General features: G+C 46.5%; 1 protein-coding gene across 1 annotated transcript in view; it reads left to right on the forward strand.

The window, feature by feature from the left end:
- enpp2l (ectonucleotide pyrophosphatase/phosphodiesterase 2-like) overlaps positions 1-25522 on the forward strand; it is a 40094-nt gene that overhangs the window by 11464 nt on the left and 3108 nt on the right. The window contains exons 10-24 of the mRNA XM_079749403.1: positions 395-460; positions 798-870; positions 1182-1290; positions 2458-2583; positions 2855-2886; positions 3188-3315; positions 4119-4197; positions 4508-4595; positions 4790-4962; positions 5888-5948; positions 7533-7672; positions 8180-8315; positions 17524-17601; positions 17737-17863; positions 18119-18263. Coding sequence (XP_079605529.1) covers positions 395-460; positions 798-870; positions 1182-1290; positions 2458-2583; positions 2855-2886; positions 3188-3315; positions 4119-4197; positions 4508-4595; positions 4790-4962; positions 5888-5948; positions 7533-7672; positions 8180-8315; positions 17524-17601; positions 17737-17863; positions 18119-18263 — 1561 coding nt within the window. The remainder of the gene's footprint in view (positions 1-394; positions 461-797; positions 871-1181; positions 1291-2457; positions 2584-2854; positions 2887-3187; positions 3316-4118; positions 4198-4507; positions 4596-4789; positions 4963-5887; positions 5949-7532; positions 7673-8179; positions 8316-17523; positions 17602-17736; positions 17864-18118; positions 18264-25522) is intronic.

Here is a 25522-nt window from a genome sequence, read left to right on the forward strand (position 1 = left end):
CACACATACACACACACACACACCTACACAGAGACACACACACACATACATACATACTTCATGATTTCCAGTGAATGTTTGTCTTGAGCAGATTTGAGTGCAGGCTGTTGTAGCCATCTTGTTTGTTGCCAATGTGTGCATTCAAATACATACATGCATATATATATATATATGCATAATATATTAATATTTTATTTATGTAAATATATTCATATAAATATATGTATATATTTATTTGGGTTATCTCAATACACTCTTCCTAGAAAGCTCCTATTTGTAAAGAAGTTGTCTTGGTGACTGTTTCTAATGAGATGTTGTTATGGTGACAGTATCTAATGAGATGTCGTTGTCATGGTGACGTATCTAATGGGATGGGGCCTGTATCCGTTGCCAGGGTGATCCCGTTGGAGCGCAGAGTTCTGACCATCCTTCGCTGGCTCAGCCTCCCTGACAACGAGAGGTGAGGAGAGACAAACTATAATACTGTAATACTACTACTGTAAACACTACCAGTACTGTAATACTACTATACTATTAATACTACTACTGTAAACATTGCCAGTACTGTAATACTACTACTTTAAACACTACCAGTACTGTAATACTGCTACTACTACTAATACTGTAATACTACTATTACCGTAATACTACTAGTACCGTAATACTACCAGTACTGTCATACTACTACTGTAAACCCTACTAGTACTGTAATACTAATAGCACTGTAATTATACTACTACTACGAATGCTATGATACAGGTCAGGGGTCAGAGGTTAAGGAGTATGTGTCTCCCCAGGCCCTACGTCTACGCCGTCCACTCAGAGCAGCCCGACACCTTCGGCCACCGTCTGGGACCCCTCAGCAGTGAGGTGTCCTGAGCGCGCGTGTGTGTGTGTGTGTGTGTGTGTGTGCGTTTGTCTGTGTCTGTGTGGGTTTGTTTATATATGTGTGTGTTTATACGTGTGTGTGTGTGTGTTTTGTGGGTGTGTTTGGTTGTATATGTGTGTGTTTATACGTGTGTGTGTGTGCGTTTTGTGTGTGTTAATGTGTGTTTGTGTGTGTGTGTGTGTTTATATATGTGTCTGTTTGTCTTTGTGTGTGTCTGTGTGTGTGTTCATTTGTGCATGTGTTAATGTGTGTGTGTGTGTGTGTGTGTGTGTGTGTGTGTGTGTGTGTGTAGCTGGACAACCCTCTGAAGGAGATCGACAATGTCATTGGTCAGCTGATGACCGGACTGAAGCAGATGGGCCTTCACCGCTGTGTCAACGTCATCGTGGTGGGGGACCACGGTAAGACTGGTCCCACTGGTCCTACTGGGACCTGTAGTCCTACTGGGACCTGTAGTCCTACTGGGTCCTTTAGACCTACTGGGACCTGTAGTCCTACTGGGTCCTTTAGACCTACTGGGTCCTTTAGTTCTAACTCTTCCTACTAGGTCACTATAGTTTTTGTACAGTTGAATCAGTGACCAGGTGTGTTTACAGGTGACTCAGTGACCAGGTGTGTTTACAGGTGAATCGGAGACCAGGTGTTTATAGGTGACTCAGAGAGCAGGTGTTTACAGGTGACTCAGAGACCAGGTGTTTACAGGTGACTCAGAGACCAGGTGTGTTTACAGGTGACTCAGAGACCAGGTGTTTACAGGTGACTCAGAGACCAGGTGTTTACAGGTGACTCAGAGACCAGGTGTTTACAGGTGACTCAGAGACCAGGTGTTTACAGGTGACTCAGAGACCAGGTGTTTACAGGTGAATCAGAGACCTGAGGTGCGTTCAAAGTTGAAAACATAGGCGAACGCTCGCAAACGATTTGAAACGTGTTCTGTTAAGCGTGCCGGGCCGTCTTTCAACGTTCGCCAATATAGGCAGACTGTCAGAAGAGGCAGTTCTCTGAAAGCAGACATGGATCACGGACTGCAAGAGATGTGCTCCCAGATGGAGATTTTCAATCTTTCCTTTACTACACATAGGCCTAAATCAATTGATAAATCGTTTCATATAGCCTATCTACACCTTTGCTTCAACTGATGTCTTGTGCATCCTAAAATGTGATCTCAATGTGAGATCGCAGTTAGTGGGCACAACTTTCGGTGACATAGCCCTCTATTTTTGAATCGTCCGAATTCCTTGTCTGCAGTATACTTTCTACAAGATCGACAACTTCTAGACCTTCTTCTGTATTCTCATCAATTATCATGGAGGCTGCAGCTAATACAATGGCCTTTCTTGTCGCCATTTGTTTGTTTACAGTTTAAAACGAACGTTTAGAACGTTGACAAAAAATCGTTAAAATTTCATTGTTTAAAGTCAACACGCTCTCTGCGAACGTTCGCCTATGTTTGCCGATTCTGAACGCACCTCAGGTGTGTTGACAGGTGACTCAGTGACCAGGTGTTTACAGTTGAGTCAGAGACCAGGTGTGGACAGGTGAATCAGTAACCAGGTGTTTCCCTACAGGTATGGAGGAGGCCCACTGTGACAAGATGGAGTTCCTCAGCAGCTACCCGCTGAACATCGACGAGATCTCCCTGATCCCAGGGTCGCTGGGCAGGATACGGGCCCGCGACCCTAACTCCGCCACCTGTAAGCCCCGCCCCCCTCTCATTAACCTCCTGTAGACATCTCGGCTAGAGGCTAGCTACCTAGAGGACCTCTCCTCTGTCATGTTTCTGCATCCTCACTGCAGTGTGTCTAGAGATGCTCCTGTTCCTTTAGAAGTTGTGAATGGATGTTGAGATAAGATTGATCCATCTTATCTTAACCTGACGTTAAGATAAGATGGATCAATCTTACCTTAACGTCCGGTTAAGATAAGATGTTTCTGAGGACCGGTGAGTAAACGTCTCTTTTTCAGATGACCCTCGTGTGGTGGTGGCCAATCTCACAGTGAGTACGGAGACACACACACACACACACACACACACACACACATACACACACACACACACACACACAGACACACACACACACACACACGCACACACAGACACACACAGACACACACACACACACAGACACACACACATACATATACACACACACACACATATACACACATACATATACATGACAACACACAACCGCAAGCATTAAGTGTGTGTCTGTGCGTGTGTATCTGTACTGTGTGTGTGTGTGTGTCTGTCTGTACTGTTTCTGTGTGTGTGTGTGTGTGTGTGTGTGTGTGCAGTGTAAGATGGCGGGGCAGCACTTTAAGCCCTACCTGAAGCAGCACCTCCCCAAGAGGCTCCACTACGCCAACCACCGCCGCATCGAGGCCGTACACCTGCTGATGGAGCGCAAGTGGCACATCGCCAGGTCTGCCTGTCTGCCTGCCTGTCTGTCTGTCTGTCTGTCTGTCTGTCTGTCTGTCTGTCTGCCTGCCTGCCTGTCTGTCTGCCTGCCTGTCTGTCTGTCTGTCTGTCTGTCTGTCTGTCTGTCTGTCTGTCTGTCTGTCTGTCCGTCCGTCCGTCTGTCTGTCTGTCTGTCTGTCTGTCTGTCTGCCTTTCTGTCTACCTGCCTGTCTGTCCGTTTGTCTACGTGTCTGCCTGCCTGTCTGTCTGTCTGTCTGTCTGTCTGTCTGTCTGAATGCCTGTCTGTCTGTCTGTCTGTCTGTCTGTCTGTCTTCCTGCTTGTCTGTCTGCATGTCTGTCTGTCTGCCTGTCTGCCGGTCTGTCTGTCTTCCTTTCTGTCTACCTGTATGTCTGTACGTTTGTCTACGTGCCTGTCTGCCTATCTGTCCGTCTGTCCGTCTGTCTCTCTGTCTGCCTGGCTGTCTGCCTGTCTGTCTGTCTGCCTGTCTGCCTGTCTGCCTGTCTGTCTGCTTGTCTGTCTGTCTGTCTGTCTGCCTGTCTGTCTGTCTGTCTGTCTGTCCGCCTGTCTGCCTGTCTGTCTGCCTGTCTGCCTGTTTGTCTGCCTGTCTGTCTGTCTGTCTGCCTGCCTGTCTGCCTGTCTGTCCGTCTGTCCGTCTGTCTCTCTGTCTGCCTGTCTGTCTGCCTGTCTGTCTGTCTGTCTGTCTGTCCACCTGTCTGTCTGCCTGTCTGTCTGTCTGACTGTCTGCCTGTTTGTCTGCCTGTCTGTCTGCCTGCCTGTCTGTCTGACCACCCTGCTCTGTGTTGTAGGAAGATGCCAGAAGTGAGGCGGACAAGGTGTGGATTCTTTGGAGATCACGGCTTTGACAACAAAATCACCAGCATGAGGGTATTCTACTCGACTCTATTCTACTGTACACTTCTCTTTTCTGTTATATTCTACTCTATTCTACTCCTTTCTACTCTATTCTATTCTACTCTATTCTACTATACTTTACTCTATTATATTCCATTATACTCTATTATACTCTATTATACTATGTTCTGCTTCATTTGTTTGGATGTCCTAATCCGTGTTAATGTGTGTCTTTGTTTGTGTCTGTCTGTGCGTGCTTGTGTGTGTTTGTGTGTGTGTTGGTGTGTGTATGTGTGTGTGTGTGTGTGTTTGTGTGTTTGTGTGGGGGTGTGTGGTCTGTCAGACCATATTTGCAGGCCATGGTCCAAGCTTCAAGTTCCAGAAACAAGTTGCATCCTTTGAGAACATTGAGCTTTATAACATCATGTGTGGTACGTCCTGTATGATGAGCACTGTGTGTGTGTGTGTGTGTGTGTGTGTGTGTGTGTGTGTGTGTGTGTGTGTGTGTGTGTGTGGTGTGATGCATCACATGCCTCATGTTATAAATGTTCCTCAGCTCTTAATAACTGCATTTTGTTATAAACTGAAGCAATGACTGACATCCCTCCTGTCCTATCCTGGGCAGACCTGTTGGGGCTAAAGCCCGCCCCCAACAATGGCACCTATGGCAGCCTCAACGACATGCTGCGGGACCCGCCCTTCCTGCCCACCATGCCACAGGAAGTGACCTCACCCTCACCCACCTCCCCTCCCAAAACCACCGTCACCTATGACCTGGGCTGCAGCTGTGATGATGAGGTAGTCTGCTACTGGTTCTACTGGGAGCCACCCAGTACAACCAGTCTGCTACTGGTTGTCTGCTACTGGTTGTACTGGGAGCCGCCCAATACAACCAGTCTGCTACTGGTTGTCTGCTACTGGTTGTACTGGGAGCCGCCCAATACAACCAGTCTGCTACTGGTTGTCTGCTACTGGTTGTACTGGGAGCCGCCCAATACAACCAGTCTGCTACTGGTTGTCTGCTACTGGTTCTACTGGGAGCCACCCAGTACAACCAGTCTGCTACTGGTTGTCTGCTACTGGTTGTACTGGGAGCCGCCCAATACAACCAGTCTGCTACTGGTTATACTAGGAGCTGCCCAGTACAACCAGTCTGCTACTGATAATACTGGTAATACTACAGGCAGTATAACCTATGGCTGTGTCTCAATTCAGGGGACGCATCCTTCGAAGGACGCGGCCCTTTACCTCGCGTGACGACACGCCGCTCCTGTATAATAATTAATTATTATATAATTATATAATAATTATATAATATATAAAGTTAATTAGTTTAACGTTATGGGTAGTGTTAATATCATTGAACTTTGACAGTAAAGTTACTAATTTAAAATAGTCCCAACTTTATTTTAATATAAAAAACGGTTTTACATAGTTTTGTCATTAAATATGTAATTTGCTGCAACTGCCGCTTCCGCTCTCTCCGTCGCCATTTCTTAAAAAATCCAACGCGCAATGAATCTTGGGATACGTTGGGCCGTGAAGGATCCAGCCGGTGGATCCTTCAAATCCATGAAAAGAAGGCTGCATTTCTCGGCCGCATTTGAAGGAGCCTTCGAAATGGGACTGCCTTGACGCGCCGCTGTGACGCAATCGGTCTTCAAATGCAGCCTTCGAAGGATGCGTCCCCTGAATTGAGACGCAGCCTTTATCTTTCTTTCAGAACAAAGTGGAGGAGGTTTTCCAGCCCTTCAGCCCTGGGCCCGACGAAGGATACTCCTACAGTAAGACCAACACCATGATAGAGGACAGACTGTGATAGAGGACAGACTGTGATAGAGGACAGACTGTGATAGAGGACAGACTGTAGCTGTGATAGAGGACAGACTGTGATAGAGGACAGACTGTGATAGAGGACAGACTGTGATAGAGGACAGACTGTAGCTGTGATAGAGGACAGACTGTAGCTGTGATAGAGGACAGACTGTAGCTGTGATAGAGGACAGACTGTAGCTGTGATGGAGGACAGACTGTAGCTGTGATAGAGGACAGACTGTAGCTGTGATGGAGGACAGACTGTAGCTGTGATAGAGGACAGACTGTAGCTGTGATAGAGGACAGACTGTAGCTGTGATAGAGGACAGACTGTAGCTGTGATAGAGGACAGACTGTAGCTGTGATAGAGGACTGTACAATTAGGGCATTTAGCAGACGCTTTTGTCCAAAGCGACTTACAATAAGTATGTTGCCAAGCACTAACTATCACCAGGTTAACCCATTCTCCGTTTACAACAAAGAAAGCTAGGGTAAGATGCTACACATGCGCAGTACTATTTTTAAGTGCCAGGACGTACAACTTACAATAAGTGACTCAGAGGGGTGTTTGAGGAGAGCAGTGGAGGAGATGGGGTGGGGGGGGGTAAGGGGTGAGGCTATGCGAACTCCAGGTGAACTCTGAACAGGTGATTCTTGAGTCTCTCATGGCAGCTGGTGAGCGACTCTGTGGTCCTGACGTCGGCCGGGAGCTCATTCCACCACTGCGGTGCCAAAACAGAGAAGAGGGGTGGCTTTGATGATCGACCTTTGGTTGCTTTTAGCGATGGCGCACCAGGCGTCCAGCTGAGGTAGTTGAGCTGAGCGCTCGAGCTGGTGTGTGGGCTGGTCAACGTTTGCAGGTAGGCGGGGGCAGTTCCATAGACCGCCTTGTAGGCCCAAGGGTAGGGTATGAAGGGTGAACAGAGGGGGACTGAGTACAGAGCCTTGAGAAACACCTGTGTCGAGAGTGCAGGGTCCGGACAAGGAGCCTTTCTAGGTGACCTGATTGGTGCGGTTCGTCAGGTGTGGTGTGAACCAGGATAGCGCAGATTCAGCAATGCCGAGTTGGGCAAGAGTGGCGAGGAGGATCAGGTGGTTCCGGTGCTGAACGCCGCGGACAAATCGAGGTACAGGAGAACCGATGAGAGGGACGAGGCTCTGGCAGCACGAAGTGACTCTGTCACCGCAAGGAGAGCCCTCTCAGTGGAGTGTGCGGTCTTGGAGCCTGACTGGTGAGGGTCAAGCAGGTTGTTGTGTGAGAGATAGGAGGACAGTTGGTTACAGATGGCAAATTCCAGAGTTTTAGAAAGGAATGAGAGAAGAGGTATCGGTGTGTAGTTCTGGATGTCGTTTGTGTGAAGGGCCGTTTTCTCGTGGAGCCGCTGATTCTGGCAGTCTGAGCGTTGGGCAGCCAGGTGTGAGGGGTACAGCGCCGAGCAGAGGGTTCTGGGGCGGGGTCCCCTCCGGGGAGGTGTACTAGATGAAGATCAGAATGTGTGGAGGACAGAGCTGCAGGCTGCAGCGGTGATGAGGCTGACGGTGTTTTCTCCTAGACACCACCCACCTCCCGCTGGGCCGACCGGCCGTCATGTTCTCGACAGACTACATCCTCCTGCACCACCTGGACTTCATCAGCGGCTACAGCAGAGAGCTGGCCATGCCCCTGTGGACCTCCTTCACCCTGCTACGACAGGTGAGGCCCCGCCCCCTAACCCTGCTACGACAGGTGAGGCCCCACCCCTCACCCTGCTTCGACAGGTGACGCCCCACCCCTCACCCTGCTTCGACAGGTGAGGCCCCACCCCTCACCCTGCTTCGACAGGTGAGGCCCCACCCCTCATCCTGCTTCGACAGGTGAGGCCCCACCCCTCACCCTGCTACGACAGGTGAGGCCCCGCCCCCTCACTCTGCTATGACAGGTGAGGCCCCGCCCCCTCACTCTGCTATGACAGGTGAGGCCCCACCCCTCACCCTGCTATGACAGGTGAGGCCCCGCCCCCTCACTCTGCTATGACAGGTGAGGCCCCGCCCCCTCACCCTGTTTTGACAGGTGAGGCCCCGCCCCCTCACCCTGCTACGACAGGTGAGGCCCCACCCATTCACCTGTGTCTTTGTGTTCAATGTTTGTGTGTGTGTGTGTGTCTGTGTGTCTGTCTCTCTGTGTGTGTTTGTGTGTGTGTTTGTGTGTGTGTGTCTGCAGGACTTCACCCCCCCTCCCAGGGGGTCCGGAGGGGAGTGTGTCCGACCGGATCCCCGGGTTCTGCCGGGGCACAGCCAGAGCTGCAGCCTCTACAGCCAGACCCCCGAGACCGGACCCGGGTTCCTTTTCCCTCCTGGTGAGACCCCTACGCCCCACGACCTTCTACCCCCCACCGAGACCCCTACACCCCAGACCTTCTACCCCCCAGACCTTCTACCCCAGGGGTGTCAAACATACGGGATGTAAATCAGCGACTTATCCCGCGACTTGTAGAGCATAAATTTCTGAGTATGTAAAAAAAAAAGTAAGTCTCTAGCCCATTCCTGTGATGAGTTATGATTTTTTAAAGAAATAACCAAAATGCTTACTCCAGCCGCTAGGGGGCTGCCAAAATAAAAAAAGGAAGGAATTCCACACATGTCCTTGTTTCACCACAATTAAGAAGTTATTAAGGGTGACATCCCCATTACCAAAATGGGGTTTTCCAGGAAAAATGGACTGAGAATTATTTATTCACAGAGGTGAATGCAAAAGCAGTGTGCTTGGTTTGTAATCAGCAAGTTTCACTGCTCAAAGAATAAAATATTCGGCGCCACTATGAGACTCATCATAAAGAAAAATTTCACCATTTGAAAGGACAACTCAGAAAAGAGGAGATAGACAAATTGTTAGCTGGTCTGAAGAAATAGCAGTCTACTTTTACTTTCAGCTGAGAGGTCAGTGATGCAGCAGTGAAAGCCAGCTACCTTATTGCTCATGAGATAGTGCCAGCATCCAAGCCATTTTCTGATGGTGAGTTTGTGAAAACATGCATGCTGAAGGCTGCAGATGTCGTGTTCCCTGAAAAGCGATCTGCCTTTGCCAACATTAGTCTGTTGAGGAACACTGTCGCAGATAGGGTAACAGAGCTCTCAGGAGACTTGGGCAGCCAAATGAATGACAAAATCAAGTCTACTGCTATTGCTTTTTCGGTTGCAATTGATGAGAGCACTGATGTAACAGATATTGCTCAACAGGCCATATTTATTCAGGGTGTTGATGAGACTTTGACAATCACTGAGGAGTTCCTTGAGTTGGTGCCTATGAAGGACACTACAACAGCGAATGACATATTCAGCTCTCTCGTTGGAGCGCTGGACAAGATCGGAGTGGACTGGTCCCGTGGCATCAGCCTGGCTACAGATGGCGCACTATCAATAGTCGGGAGAAAGGCAGGCGTTGCGACAAAATTCTGAGAGAAAGTACAGACCGCAAATGGGGGACAAGATTTTGAGGCATTTCACTGTATTTTGCATCAAGAAGCGTTGTGTTACAAAACACCAAAAATTAATCATGTTATGAGTGTGCTTGTATAAACTGTAAATTTCATCAGAGCGCAAGGTCTGAATCACCGTCAGTTTGACACTTTTCTCAGTGATAATGGCATTCAGGCTGGCCGACCATGTCAGGATTCTCGTATGGACTGTTGTTTTTGTCTCCACCTACCTGTTGGAGTGTGATAATTCTGGACTTTGTCTATGTTTGTAGCCATGTGTTGGTCATGTGCCCGGAGTAACACCCATGTCCTTATTTGGGCAACTTCCTGCTTTTGTTTGTTTCCCTCCATTTTCTCTGTTCACCTGTCTCTCATTGGGTATTGATGGTGGAGTATTTAAACACTGCCCTTTCTGTTCACTTTGTCAGATCGTCACGGTATGTACTGTTTGCTACCTGACTGCCACGTGAGTGAGACTAGCGTGAAGCTCTTTAAAGAGAAGCTTTAGTTTACTGTTCTTCCCGGTTTTGAACCCTGCCTGTTTTGGACTAAGGCTTCTGCCTATCGGTTTTGGATCTCTTGCCCGTACCTGTCCGTCTGTATCTGTCTGCCTGCCTGCCTGATTACGAACCCTGCCTGTACCTGGAATCTGATTTTCCTGCGGGACTGTTTGGGAATAAATCCTTTTTGATCTGCAATTGATTCCCGCTCTAAGTCATGACAGACCATACCACACTGAAGTACGGTGGTTAAGCTGAGGTGCCGTGCTCAAGCGTTTCTTTGAGCTACGAATTGGACAGCTCATGGAGAAAAAGGGTAGCCCAGTGAAGGAACTTAAATGTCTGCAGTAGGTGCAGGATCTTGCCTTTACGGTGGATATTACACAGCACCGGAATAATCGTAACAAATGTTGCAGGGCCGCAAAAAAATTGCCATTCAGTATAACGACAGCATACGCATTCAAGTCAAAACTGTCAATCTGGGATACGCAGCTATCTAGCGGTGACACCGCACATTTCCCATGTCTAACAGTTGTGCGTGCAACCGGACGTAATGCTGATATGGATCAATACAAAGACAAGATAGCAGGATTGCTGCAGGAGTTCAAGCGGAGGTTTCAGGTCTTCAGTGAACTAGAGAAGGAATTTGCAGTTTTTCGCTCGCCATTTACAGTCAAGCCTTCTGACATGCCAGCAGACATCCAACTCAAGATAATTGACTTGCAGCGTGATACCAATACGAAGGAGAAATTTGCGTCGGTGGGCTTGGACACATTTGATCAATATCTCTTGCCAGGGTACCCCAAATTAACATCCCTGGCTGCAAAGGTTTCATCCATGTTTGGGACTACCTATCTTTGTGAACAGGTGTTCTCTGTAATGAACCTAAATAAAACAAAGCACCGCTCAAGGTTAACAAACACACACTTGAATGACGTTGTAAAATGTGCTGCTACTCAGGATTGACCCCTGATATTGATGCATTCGTAAAGGCCAAAAGAAGCCAAGTTTCAGGAGCCAGCAGCAGCAAATAGACTGCAGTGAGAAAAGTTAATCAGGGGGTGACCCGTCGATAGCGATGCCGGCGTAGTTTTTGGCTCTGCTCTCACAGTCTTATTCTTTCAGTAATCCTATCATATACCTCGAATACTTCGACATATTATTAATTATGAATCCTTCCCCAAACAACGATGCACGGAAAAGGGAGATTGGACAATCACCTGTAAAGAAGAAATTCAGAGATTCGGCCATTTCCAAGGAAGATCTCGATGAAGCTATAGCTAACGGGATAAAGCTAGCCCTCGAAGCACAACAACGTGGTCTAGAAGTTGCGGTAGCCTCCGCTGTCAGAGAATCTGTGGACTCTATCCTGGTCCCAGCGCTGCGTGATTTACGAACCGAAATCCAAAAGACCAATGAAGCTGTGACGGATATCAGCAGTGAACTTGAGCGTGTAGCCAAATCTACTAAGAAGACCCAAGACCGCGTGGACTCTGTTCAGGCAGCTGCACGAGAGGATAGGCGCTCGGCCGTTGAGTTAAAAGCACAGCTAGAACAGCTCACCACAAAGTTGACAGATCTGGAGGACCGGGGACGAAGTAATAACATAAGGCTGGTTGGCTTACCAGAATCAGTGGAGGGTGCGGATGCAATCGGCTACCTCAAAGATAACCTCCCCAAGTGGATTCCTACATTGGTGGGCCGAGACATTGGCATTGAGCGGGCGCATCGTGTGTATGGAGGAGTGGCTAACTCCAACAAACCACGCACCCTCATCGTCAGATTACTGTGTTGGCAAGACAGATCGGCTATCCTTAACGGGGCGCGTCAAGTTTATCCTGTGAAGTACACCTCCAACAGAGCCACTTCGGCAACATCAGCAAGCACGCTCCTGTTCTTCCCAGATTACAGTCCAGCGACGACAGCAAGGAGAAAGAGCTTCAGTTCTGCCATAAAGAAAGCTAAAGACATGAACCTGGAGCCATTCCTCATCTACCCTGCGCGGATTAAGCTGCAGTACAAGGGTGAAAAGAAGATGTTCGACTCCCCCGAAGTCGCCGAGGAGTTCCTCAACTCTCTTCCACGGAGGTCCGCCTTCACACCTGTACGGCGCGACAGTGGAGCTAATGTCGCAGTCTCAACTCCGATCGTTGAGAAGAACCACGGGGATCCTCCGAACGCAAGAGAAGGCAATTTGGTGGGCATGAAGGAATGATCTTTCATCACTTAACATATACAAGTTAGGTAGCGATGGACAGTCTCAGCATCCTTATTAAGGTATTTTGTAATGTTTGGAATATAGGGTGACCTAGGCTCTTCTGATAGTTCCTTCCAGTATAAGCATAGCTTCACCAGTTCGAGAGGTAATGTTTTATTTTTATTTTTTTTGTTTTGACTGTGTGGGCTTATCTTCTACTGTAGCCATGCGTTGGTGTGGATCGGTCACGTATCAGACGATGTTTGTGTTTTTACAGACCTACGGTTTTTTGCTTGTGCGGTCTGTGTTTGTTTTTGTATATAGTTTTTCCTACCCCTTCCCCGTTACAGACGTATTCATACTCTTTGTTAGAACATCAGCGTTGGGGCATCTGCGCAGTAAATGGCAGGACGATCGCACACATATGCTCCATCTTATACTAACACGTTTACATTTTAAGACAGATCTTAGCCATATAATATGTCAACGCAGTCATTGAAGGTATTATCACTTAATGTGAATGGCCTAAACTCCGCTATCAAACGAACTCGTGTTCTTGAATATCTTCATCGTAAAAGGGTGGACATTGCCCTGATCCAAGAAACGCTCCTAAAACAATGCGATGTGGCACGGTTTCAAAATAAACATTACAGATTAGTTGTATCATCATGCGCCCTAAATAGGACCACGGGAGTTTTCATTCTTCTTAACCGGAAAATGTCCTGCGAGGTGAATGTCACTGGTAAGGATGAGATTGGGAGACTTGCTTTTGCCCGTGTTAGCATATTTAATCACAAATTGGCCTTTGCATCCGTATACTGCCAGAATGAGCCTGATAGAGACTTTTTTTCTTACATTGGAAACACATTATTAGAACAAAATGACTGTTCTTTGGTGGTGGGGGGTGATTTCAATGCAGTCCTTAATCCATCTCTTGATAAATCTAATTCGGATGCAATAACCAATCCTTCATCTACCCTATTGAACGCACTTATCACAGACTTAAATCTTGTTGATATTTGGCGCATGCGGAATGCCACTGCTAGGGATTATACATTTTTCTCTAATAGGCATAAGACATTTTCCCGGATAGATTATCTTTTTCTTAGCCCAACCTTGGTTGCCGGGCATACGTCCATTGCTATCTTACCAATTCTGCTATCTGATCACTCTGCACTGTTATGCAACGTTGATCTGCCCAACATTAGGACAAAGGCCCCCAGGTGGTGTTTAAACACATCCTTACTAACTAACTCTGGCTTTCTTAGTTCACTCAAAGTTCAATTAAATGATTTTTTGGATATTAACACAAAAGAATGCTCCACTCCACAAATTTTATGGGAGGCCACAAAGTGCTTTATTCGTGGTTTCTGTATTTCATTCTCCTCAACTCTAGCTAAAACAAAAGCTTCCCAGATCACAACTCTTGAATGCAAAATAGAATCGTTAGAAAACTTACGAAAACATAGCTTCTCAGATGATCAGTCTAAACTGCTGAAATCTTTGAAAGGTGAATACAAGACACTGGCTGTATCAAAGGCGGAATTTATCCTGCATAGAACTAGACAAAAGTACTACTTTGAATCAGAGAGGCCTAGTCACCTGCTGGCTCTTATGCTTAAGGAATGTGAAACGAAAGCTCACATCCCAGCAATAAATAAGCCTGATGGCGAAATTACGACCAATCCGCAGTCCATTAATAATTCATTTTTAACATTTTATGAAAATCTATATAAATCAGAAATTGCTTATGACGACACAAATTGTAAACATTATCTTGACAAATTGGATCTTCCCTGCCTTGAACAAACAGACCAAGACGATCTGGAAGCTGCGTTAGAGTTGGATGAACTACATAGAGCTTTGAAATGTCTCAATAAAGGCAAATCGCCTGGCTTGGATGGCCTTCCCCCAGAGCTTTATTTAGAACTCTGGGATTTGGTGGGCACACTCATGCTTGATTCATTTAATTTTGCAATCAAGAGTGGGACCTTTCATAGAGACCAAAAAACAGCACTCATCACCGTACTCTCGAAGAAAGGTAAAGATCCCTTGGAGTGTTCTAGTTTTAGACCAATATCTTTACTTACAATTGATCTTAAGATATATGCCAAAGTTCTTGCTCCTCGCCTTGAAAAAGTTATTCAGTCTCTAGTCAATGACGACCAAACAGGCTTTATCAAGGGACGCTATGCATCTGATAACATGAGAAGGCTGCTACACATTATAGATGTGGAAGAGACACACCCAAATCCTTGTGCCGTATTTTCACTTGATGCCGAGAAAGCTTTTGATAGGATAGAGTGGAACTATATGTGGGCAGTTTTGCAACGTTTTGGATTCAGACATAATTTTATAGCAATGATCAAGGCGCTATACCACTCTCCCTTAGCAAGTGTTCTGACGGGGGGCACAATCTCTTCTCCTTTTACCCTGCAGCGTGGAACAAGACAGGGGTGTCCACTCTCGCCACTTTTATTTTGTCTATCTCTGGAACCCCTGGCACAAGCCATTAGGCAATCTACAGCTTCCCCTTTGAAAATTGGTCGTCATAACCATGTTTTATCTCTTTATGCGGATGATATAATTTTGTTCTTGGATAGCTTTGACACCTCTATTCACCCAGTCATCAAGGAATTTGATCTTTTCAGCAGCCTGTCAGGCTATAAAATTAATTGGTCTAAATCTGCACTTATGCATCTAAATAATATTCAAACAAAAGCTCCTATTCCCACCTATGTTCAGACCAAAAGCTCTTTTACATATCTGGGCATTACAATCTATAGAAACATACATAAAATTAGCAGAGACAACTTCAACACTATGCTAAGCAGAATAAAGTCGGACATTCATAGATGGAGGAATCTAAAGACATCTCTTCAAGGTAGAATTAATACAGTTAAAATGAACGTATTGCCCCGTCTCAATTTCCTTTTCTTTATGTTACCACTCTGCCCCCCTCCAAATTATTTCAAAGACATTCACTCCATGATTTCCAGTTTTATTTGGGATGGGAGACGGCCTAGGGTTCGTTTGACTACACTGCAACGACCCAAACTGCTGGGGGGTTTGGCAGTACCAAACTTTGAGCTTTACTATTGGTCTTTTCAGATCAGAGCACTCAGCACATGGATTGACCCACAGGCTACCACCGCATGGAAATTGATCGAAGCCGCTAAAATATTACCACACAAACTGCAAGAAATCCTATTCTCTAGTGTAACAAACAAAGTAATTAAAAATAATTTTGGGCCCATCATTGCAAACTCTATACGGGTGTGGAAGAAAGCAGAACGTTGGATGGGTGCCCCTTCTAAATTCTGTCAGAATACACCACTATGGCATAATCCAAAGTTATTATCCGGTAAAAAGCCATTTCATCAACCATCTTGGTCATCTCTTGGAGTGAATACATTAGGTGACCTATATAACGCTCAAGGTCTTTGCTCCATACAAGACTTAAGAACACGCTTTTCTCTTGCTGCGTCCTCTTATTTTGTTTACTTTCAGCTAAGATCTGCCTTAAAAACGTATGGGGTTCCCTGGAATTCTCCTCTCCCCTCACATCCCTTGCTAAGATGGATTGCACCATTACTGGGCAGATCTTCTGTCTCCTTAATATATAATTCACTGGTTCAGCACGGGGCCAAGGCTTTACCAATTGAATCCATATGGAGCAGGGAGCTGGGGGGCTTGAATGTAAACTTGGATTGGGAGAGAATTTGGTGCAATTTAAGTATGACTTCTAAGAACCTAGCTCACCAACTAATTCACTTCAAGACCATACACAGGGCCTACATCACACCCTATACGAGATTTCAGATGAAATTGCAAACTACTCTCAACTGTCATATATGTAACACTGCTTTACCTGGAACATTCTTACACATGTTTTGGGATTGTTCGGTCATCTCTAAGTTCTGGTTGCATGTAAACTCAGTGTTGGCGGATATACTTGATATTTTTTATGTTCCTAATCCTGTTTTTTGTCTGCTTAATGATAATTCTGATATAAATCTAAAGCGAATTCAGCTCAAAATGCTATTTGCAGGGTTTACCTCTGCAAAGAAAACAATTTTGAAAAACTAGTTTACTCCAGATATGTGTATGAAGTCATTCTGGATCCATAGCCTGCTCAACATTGTCAATCTTGAACATACAACTGCCCGACTTAATATGGCACGACCAGTGACTGTTCAAGCTTGGTACTCTTTCTCATCCAAAATAATCTCTTGGGCTAGGGACAACAACAACTAGACAGCCTTTGTTGTGATTTACCTGCTGAACATGTTTCTGTTGCTGTATGTATTGTCTTACCAACCTGATATTTTTTCTTCTTTCTTTTTATTTTCTACCTTTAATTTAACATGACTGTTGATATGTCTGTAACCCCCCGCCCCCGTTCCATTTGCAAAAGAAAAACAATAAAAATGTTGATCACAAAAAAAAAAGAAAAGTTAATCAGCAAGTAGGCCTGGGCCTAATTCTTGTGATGCTCTTTCAGAAATATTTGACTCTGATGAATACAGATCTTTGAAAATAAGTTTACTCAGGTTTCATGTTAAAAGACAATGAATACTGTGCAGTATATCATTCTCAGCTTCAGTAGCCCACAAAACAGTTTGATCTGATGTAGCCTAATCTCATTTCTCATGCACTGCTATAACTTTTATGTTTGTTTATTTTATTTATATGTGCGCATTTACATTTTCAAGGCAGTATGGTAGCTTTCTGCATAGCTCCCACTTGAGTTTGTTTAGTGTGGTGAGTTGGTTCAGGTGTTCAGATGTAAAAATGTATTCACTCAACTCTATAAAAATAAACCAGTTGTTAATGAATGTGAAATGCATTTTATTTCAATTCCATTGGCCTATCTGTGAATAAATGTTGTGCTAATATAGATCATTGTGATCCGTGATTATGTAGGCTACAAATGTAAGCTGAATGATAAAGCATAGTACTGAAAAACAAAGCTAAAGCTTTGGAGTTGACGTAGGTTATTTTGCCATTATTTTACTGGTCCGGCCCACTTGAGATCAGATGGGCTTTATGTGGCCCATGAACCAAAATGAGTTTGACACCCCTGCTGTTCCCCCCAGACCCCTTATCCCCAAAACCCCCTACCCCCCAGTGAATGTGTGATGTATATAATGGGGTGATGTATATTATGGATGATTGTATACGATGGGGTGATGTATACGATGGGGTGATGTATACGATGGGGTGATGTATACGATGGGGTGATGTATACGATGGGGTGATGTACACGATGGGGTGATGTACACGATGGGGTGATGTATACGATGGGGTGATGTACACGATGGGGTGATGTATACGATGGGGTGATGTATACGATGGGGTGATGTAAATGAACGTGTGAATGTATCCACAGAGCTGGCTGGGTCTGCTGAGTCGGCCTACGATGCATCCCTCATCACCAACACCGTCCCCATGTACCCCGCCTTCGCCAGTAGGTCTCACTCTGTCTCACTCTGTCTCTCGCTGTCGCAGCTGTGGTGGTGTAACCTGGGGGTGTAACATAGTGGTGTAACCTGGGGGTGTAACATAGTGGTGTAACCTGGGGGTGTACTGTGTGGGGGTGCAGGGGTGTGGAGCTACCTGCAGGGGGTGCTGCTGCAGCGCTATGCGGAGGAGCTGAACGGGGTCAACGTGCTGTTGGGGCCGGTGTTCGACCAGGACTACGACGGCCTCCGTGACACCAGCACCACAGAGTAAGGGTCAGAGGGGGGGGGGTTAAAAGTCAACCAGGGGGGTCACAGGACACCTGGGGGTCAAAGGTCGACCGACAAACATAACACCAAATATATATGTCTATATATACACAGTGTGTGTGTGAGTAAATCAAAATCAATAGTATAGAATCCAACACCATAAAATTCAAAACAGGTGTACTCTGAAAAAGTCCAAAAAGGAATTGTGTGATCCTATGAACCTTGACCCTTTTTCTCATCCCCTCCCTCCCCCAGGGCCCCGCCCCCCCTCCCCACCCACTACTACGCGGTGGTGAGCAGCTGTGAGGACATGAACCAGACGGTGGACGACTGTGAAGGAGGGCTCAAGGTCTTCTCCTTCCTCCTCCCCCATCGACCAGATAACGGAGAGAGCTGCAACGTGAGTCCCGTCCACCAGAGGGCAGCACTGTCCTGTCTAATGAAACTACGGTCCTGTCTAATGAAACTACGGTCCTATCTAATGAAACTACGGTCCTGTCTAATGAAACTACGCCCTGTCTAATGAAACTACGGTCCTGTCTAATGAAACTACGGTCCTGTCAAATTAAACTACTGTCCTGTCTAATGAAACTACGCCCTGTCTAATGAAACTACGGTCCTATCTAATGAAACTACGCCCTGTCTAATGAAACTACGGTCCTATCTAATGAAACTACGGTCCTGTCTAATGAAACTACGCCCTGTCTAATGAAACTACGGTCCTATCTAATGAAACTACGGTCCTGTCTAATGAAACTACGGTCCTGTCTAATGAAACTACGCCCTGTCTAATGAAACTACGGTCCTGTCAAATGAAACTACGGTCCTGTCTAATGAAACTACGCCCTGTCTAATGAAACTACGGTCCTGTAAAATGAAACTACTGTCCTGTCTAATGAAACTACGCCCTGTCTAATGAAACTACGGTCCTGTCTAATGAAACTACGCCCTGTCTAATGAAACTACGGTCCTGTCTAATGAAACTACGCCCTGTCTAATGAAACTACGGTCCTGTCTAATGAAACTACGGTCCTGTCTAGGCAAGGCAAAGCAAGGCAACTTTATTTATATCGCACTTTTCATACACAAGGCAGACTCAAAGTGCTTCACATATAAACATTGTCATACAATAAAATAAAATAATAGATAAGTAAAAGAAAACATGCAAAGAAATGAGTAAAATAGACATTTTAGAAAGTGCAATGTATTTAAGATCAGATCAACAGTCCCTCTGGTACACACGTCGGGACTCATACCTCGACCTAAAGGAATTTGGTACCCACGTCGGGACTCCAACCCGACCTAAAGGAACTTGGTCCTTTCTCTGGGACTCTAACCCGGATTCTAGTCAATTTCTATTCTAGGACTCTAACCCAGATTCTAGGACTCTAACCGGGACTCTATGTCGGGACTCAAACCACGAACCAAAGGCCTTATTCTGGGACTCCGACCCAGACAGACGTCGGGACTCTAACCCAGACAGAACTCAGGCCTTTCTCTGGGACTCCAACCCAACCTAAAGGAACTTGGTCCTTTCTCTGGGATTCCAACCCGACCTAAAGGAACTTGGTCCTTTCTCTGGGACTCCAACCCGACCTAAAGGAACTTGGTCCTTTCTCTGGGATTCCAACCCGACCTAAAGGAACTTCATCCTTTCTCTGGGACTCCAGCCCAGATTCTAGGACTCTAACCCACACAGAACTTGGGTCTCAAACCCTTATCCTTTCTCTCCGGTATCAGATCATATATCTTTCTGGTAAAAATGGAAAAAAAAGGGAAAGTTAAAATGGCATTTTAGTAATAAAAGAGAAAATAAAGGCAAAGTTAAAAAAGCTTTTTAGAAAGGATGCAATGTATTCAAGATTTAGCAGAAAGCTAAAGCAAAAATGAAAGTCTTCAGTCTTGTTTTAAAGGTGGTCAGAGTTGGTGCAAGTCTTAAATCCTCAGGGAGTTATTCCAGCTATTTGTTGAATAGTAACTATATCCTGCTCTCATGTTTCGTGTTTACTCTGGGGATAATTAACAGATTGGTCTCAGAAGATCTTAGTGGTCTAGAAGGCTTATGTAGTGGAAGCATACAGTTAAATATTTTGGGCCTAAACCATGTAGGGATTTATAGGTTAGCAACATGATTTTAAAATCAATTCTCTGACCTACAGGAAGCCAATGTAACGATTTAAGAATTGTTATAATATGTTAAAATTTTTTGGTCTTTGTTAGAACTCTAGCAGCAGCATTCTGAACAAGCTGAAGCTTCCTCAGAGTTTTTTTTGGGAGACCTCTAAGGAGATCATTGCAGTAATCAAGCTTACTAGTGATAAAGGCATGTACAAGTTTTTGTAAGTCTTTGGTGGACATGAGCCCTCTATGTCTTGCTACATTTTTAAGGTGATAATATGCAGATTTTGTAACTGATTTGATTTGACTGTAGAAATGTAAATCTGAATCCATGATAACCCCTAGATTTCTGGCTTTGTTTGAGGTTTTCAGGGACAGAGAGTGAAGGTGTTGGGTTACTTTAAGCCTTTCCGTTTTAGCACCAAATACAATTATCTCTGTTTTGTCCTCATTTAATTGAAGGAAATTTCGGCACATCCAGTCTTTCACTTGCTCAATGCACTGGCACAGCAGATCTATGGGCCGATAGTCATTTGGTGATAGCGATACATAGATTTGCGTGTCATCAGCATAGCAATGATGGTCAATATTGTTATTTTGCATGATTTGCCCTAGTGGGAGCATGTAGATGTTGAATAAAGAGGGTCCTAAGATTGAACCTTGTGGGACATCACATGTCACGTTGGTTGATTCTGATACAAGGTCGCCAATGGAAACAAAGTAGTTCCTATGTTGTAGGTAGGACCTGAACCAATTTAAGGCTGTGCCTGAAAGCCCCACCCAGTTTTCTAACTTGTCCAAAAGTATTGTATGGTCTACAGTGTCGAATGCAGCACTGAGGTCTAGTAACATTAGTATTGAGGTTTTGCCAGCTTCTGTGTTAAGACGGATGTCGTTTACAACTTTAAGAAGGGCGGTGCTATGCAGGGGTCGAAATCCTGATTGGAAGGTGTCATAGCAACCAGTTGATGCCAGGAATTGATTAAGTTGCTGGAGGACAACTTTCTCAACGATTTTACTTATGAAGGGTAGATGTGATATTGGTCTGTTGTTGTTAATAAGAGAGGCATTTAGGCTCCGCTTTTTTAAAAGGGGTTTAATAACCAGTTTTCTAAGGCTTTTGGGAAATTGCCTGACTGGAGAGAGTTGTTAACTATCTGCAATTTGTCTATTGCTAGGCAGTCAAGAACATTCTTAAAGAGGTTGGTAGGTAAAGAATCGGTGGTTGACTTTAGTTGTGTCACAGTGTTAGGGAACAGAACGCGGAGACCCAAGTGCTGGACACAGGGAGGCGGAGACAGGGCAAGGGCAACGGGATTTATTGACACAAGCAAGGCGGGTAGTCAGGCAGGCGGGGGGTCAGGTACCGGGCGGGCGATCGGGTAGGCAAGGGCTCAGCGATGGACGGGTAGTCAGGCAGGCGAAGGTCCGATAACGGGTAGGCAGGCAGGCAGAAGGAGAACTAGAGAGGGGGAGACGGGATTACTAAGGGAGCAAGGAATCGGGGCAAGACTTGAACAAGAGCTGGTAGGGCGATACTAACTTGTAGCAGTAAACAACGAACTGGCGCCAGCAGACTGGAAATCCCCGACTGAAGTAGGGTACGGTGATTGGCATAGTACCGGCAGGTGCGTCGAGGGGATGAGGACCAGAAGCCACCAGCGGCCACTAGATGGGGGTGTTGGACCGCGTAGCAGGACGTAGCGTGACAGTACCCCCCCTCGACGGACGCCTCTCGGCGGACGCCCCACAGCCGGGTGATCTCGGAGAAAGTCCCGGATGAGTGCGGCATCCAAGATGTGCCTCCGGGGAACCCAGGAACGCTCCTCAGGACCGTACCCCTCCCAGTCGACCAGGTACTGTTGGCCCCGGCCGCGGCGCCGCACATCCAGGAGGCGACGGACCGTCCAAGCCGGATGATTGTCAATCACCCTTGGAAGGGGTGGAGGTGGGACGGGGGGGGACAACGGGCTGGTGGAGACGGGCTTGACCAGGGAGACATGGAAGGTTGGATGTACCCGGAGGGATGGGGGGAGCCTGAGACGAACGGCACTGGGGTTAATGACTCTCTCGATCTCGAAAGGACCGATGAAGCGGGGGGAGAGTTTGGGAGAAATCCCCTTTAAGGGGAGGTCCTTAGCCCGAAGCCAAACTCCTTGTCCGGGGGCGTACTGGGGGGCCGGTAGTCGGCGCTTGTTGGCCTGTAGTTGAGAGCGGGAGGATGCACGGAGTGTCGCAGCGGGCGTGCGTCTCCATGCACCGGCATCTGCGCAGATGAGTCCGAACGCACGGGACTGCTATCTCTTCCTCCAATTCAGGGAACAGGGGTGGTTGGTATCCCAGGGAGGCCATGAACGGAGAGAGCCCCGTGGAGGCGTTCACCAGAGTGTTATGGGCATATTCAACCCAGGGCAGCTGAGAGTTCCAAGAGGTGGGGCTAGCGTGGGTGATGCAACGGAGTGCCGCCTCCATCTCCTGATTAGCTCGCTCGGATTGACCGTTGGACTGGGGGTGAAATCCGGAGGAGAGACTGGGGGTGGCGCCAAGAGCCTTACAGAATGACCGCCAAACCTGTGAGGTGAACTGGGGGCCTCTGTCAGAGACTATGTCCGCGGGAATGCCATGCAGGCGGAACACGTCTGACCAAAAGGTCGGCGGGCTCCCTTGAGGAGGGAAGCTTGGGGAGCGCGATGAAGTGGGCAGCCATAGAAAAACGATCGATCACGGTCAAGATGGTGGTGTTGCCCTCGGACGTGGGTAGACCGGTGACGAAGTCCAGGGCTATGTGGGACCAGGGACGACTAGGGATGGGTAGAGGCCGTAGTAACCCGGAGTGGGGACGAGTTGAGGTCTTATTCCGGGCGCAGGTTGCACACGCCGAAATAAATGAGCGAACGTCCTGGTCCATGGTGGACCACCAAAAACGCCGCCGGATGAAGTCCAAGGTGCGGGTGATACCTGGATGGCAGGTGAGCCGGGAGGAGTGCGCCCAGGTCAGTACCTTGGACCTTGCAGCGTCAGGAACGAACATACAGTTAAACGTTTCTCTAGCACTTTTTAAGTATAAATTGTAGGCACGGAGGCTCTCTTTATTGATATCATGGTGAATATGAAGTTTTGTTTTACGCCAGATGCGTTCAACCTTCTTGCATTATATTTTCTGTGCTGTTACAGAAGCAGCTTTTCTCCCGGGTGCCTTTTGCTTTCCAGGAATCCTTTTACCTTTAAAGGTGTAATGACATCTATGACTTTCAAAATTTTCAAATTAAAGTTTTCTACAAGATCATCAGCAGAACATGGGTTGAGAGGTGGTAGCAAGGAGATGGCCTTTTTAAAAAGTACATTAAAATCTTCATTGATATACCGTTTTTTGACATTATTTGATTTTGTCCGTATGTCGGGAGTAAAAGATATATTACAGAAAACACAAATGTGGTCCGACAAGGAAGGATCAGTCACAGAGAGATCAGAAACATTGAGGCTCTTTGTGATAACCAGGTCTAGAGTGTGCCCCTTACAAGAAGTGGTAATAAAATCATTAACTAAAAATGATTTGTTCTTAAGAGACCTAACATTAAGTAGACCCATCCTGATGGTGTTGTTGAGGCTTTAAGGTTGTTTTTGGTTTGGAGGGAAAAGGTGTGAGATTTGTGAGGTTAGCAGTGTGTCTACGTTTCCCTTTGTTTACTCTCTCAGTGGTTACAGCAGGAATGCAAAAGTTGCCATGTTTTGACGAAGGGCTGAACCCTTTAATGTCTCAGTAATACTCAGGAATACTATCAGTACTGGGGGGGGGGGGGCTCCCTCTGATTGGGTGTTATCAGTCTGTGGCCATGACGTGGTGATGCTATCATTGACACAGATGCAAGTTTGATGCCGACATATTCCAGTTTCTCAAAGTTAGCTGGAAAATCGCAAAGGGAGGAGACAGTGGAGCTGGAGGTGTTGTTGAGGCTATGGGAGAGATGAGGCAGGAGGTCATCGTCGATGGGGGAGTGCAGAGGAGGGGGGGGGGCGTTCCTCGCCAAGCCAGCATCAGCGATGGGGGAAGGCACGGTGTCCATGGCGTCGGGCAGGCTGTTGTCTCTCTTCAAGGTCTGTGGGCTGTCTGCTATCTGTGTGTCAGATAGTGGCAGAGTAGATGTGTGGGGGAGGCTGTAGTCTTCTCATCCTGTGCCTGTGGCCTGTGCGTCAGACCATGGAGGTTTGTGGGAGAGCGAGAAGAGAAGATTGTCCCTTAACAGTTTTGAGCCTAACCTGTTTGGTGTAGGCCATCTGCTCTGAAAAGATATTTGCGGCCCCAGAACAAGTTGAAATTTTCAATAAATCCCCTTCCTCTTTCATTGCAGACTCTGGAAAGCCATGTATTCAGTGCAAGTAGACGGCTGAATCTGTTTATTCCCCTGTCAACTGCTGGTATGGGTCCACTGATGAATGACTTAATGTGTATTTTGTCCAGTGTGTCCAATAGATCAGTGTAATCCCTCATCAGAAGTTCTGACTGAAACTTCGACCCTGTCTGATGAAACTACGGTCCTGTCTAATGAAACTACGCCCTGTCTAATGGAACTACGTTCCTGTCTAATGAAACCACGTCCTGTTTAATGAAACTACGGTCCTGTCTAATGAAACTACGTCCTGTCTAATGAAACTACGGTCCTGTCTAATGAAACTACGACCTTGTCTGATGAGACTACGGTCCTGTCTAAAGAAACTACGGTCCTGTCAAATGAAACTACGATCCTGTCAAATGAAACTACGGCCCTTTCTAATGAAACTACGTCTTGTCTAATGAAACTACGACACTGTCTAATGAAACTACGGTCCTGTATATTGAAACTACGGTCCTGTCTAATGAAACTACGGTCCTGTCTCATGAATCTACGGTCCTGTCTATTGAAACTACGTTTCTGTCTAAAGAAGCTACGGTCCTGTCTTGTGAAACTACGGTCCCCACCATAGGGCAGCACTGTCCTGACACACTCCCTCACACATCCCAAAGACAATGCTAGTGCAGTAGCTGCAGTGAGGATGTGTTGATTCTCCCCCAGGATGGAGTCCTGACTCACGGTTCATTGGCCGACTTTGCTCTGAAACCAGAGCAGAAACAACCAAGACCGCCGGGGAATGACCAGCCAATCAGAAGAGATTAATATAGTACTTAGTTAATACTATAATACTAATAAGTTCATACTTTTTAGATATATAACACATTTAAGCAATAATTATAACACTTAATTGACTCTAAAGTTCCTTTAAAGGGGATCCTACATCAGATACTGTGAGTCCTGGACTCCTGTGAGCCTGTGAACCGGACGTGGAGATGAGTACCTCTCTGATGAGTTCTTCTGAGAGACCCTCTCAGTGTCCCCTGAGTGTCTCTCTGAGTGTTCCAGCGGTGTGCGTCAGTGGGTGAGGGTTCCTGTAGGGCAGTGATCTCTTAACCATTTACATTTGGGTGCTTCCAGTAAATACCCCTCAGCCATTCAGCCTCCTCTTTCTGCTGATTCCAGGCAAATAGTTTACATAAGTGTGTGTGGG

The sequence above is a fragment of the Pollachius pollachius genome, assembly GCF_949987615.1.
Source record: "Pollachius pollachius genome assembly, chromosome: 13".
NCBI classification, from domain to species: domain Eukaryota; kingdom Metazoa; phylum Chordata; class Actinopteri; order Gadiformes; family Gadidae; genus Pollachius; species Pollachius pollachius.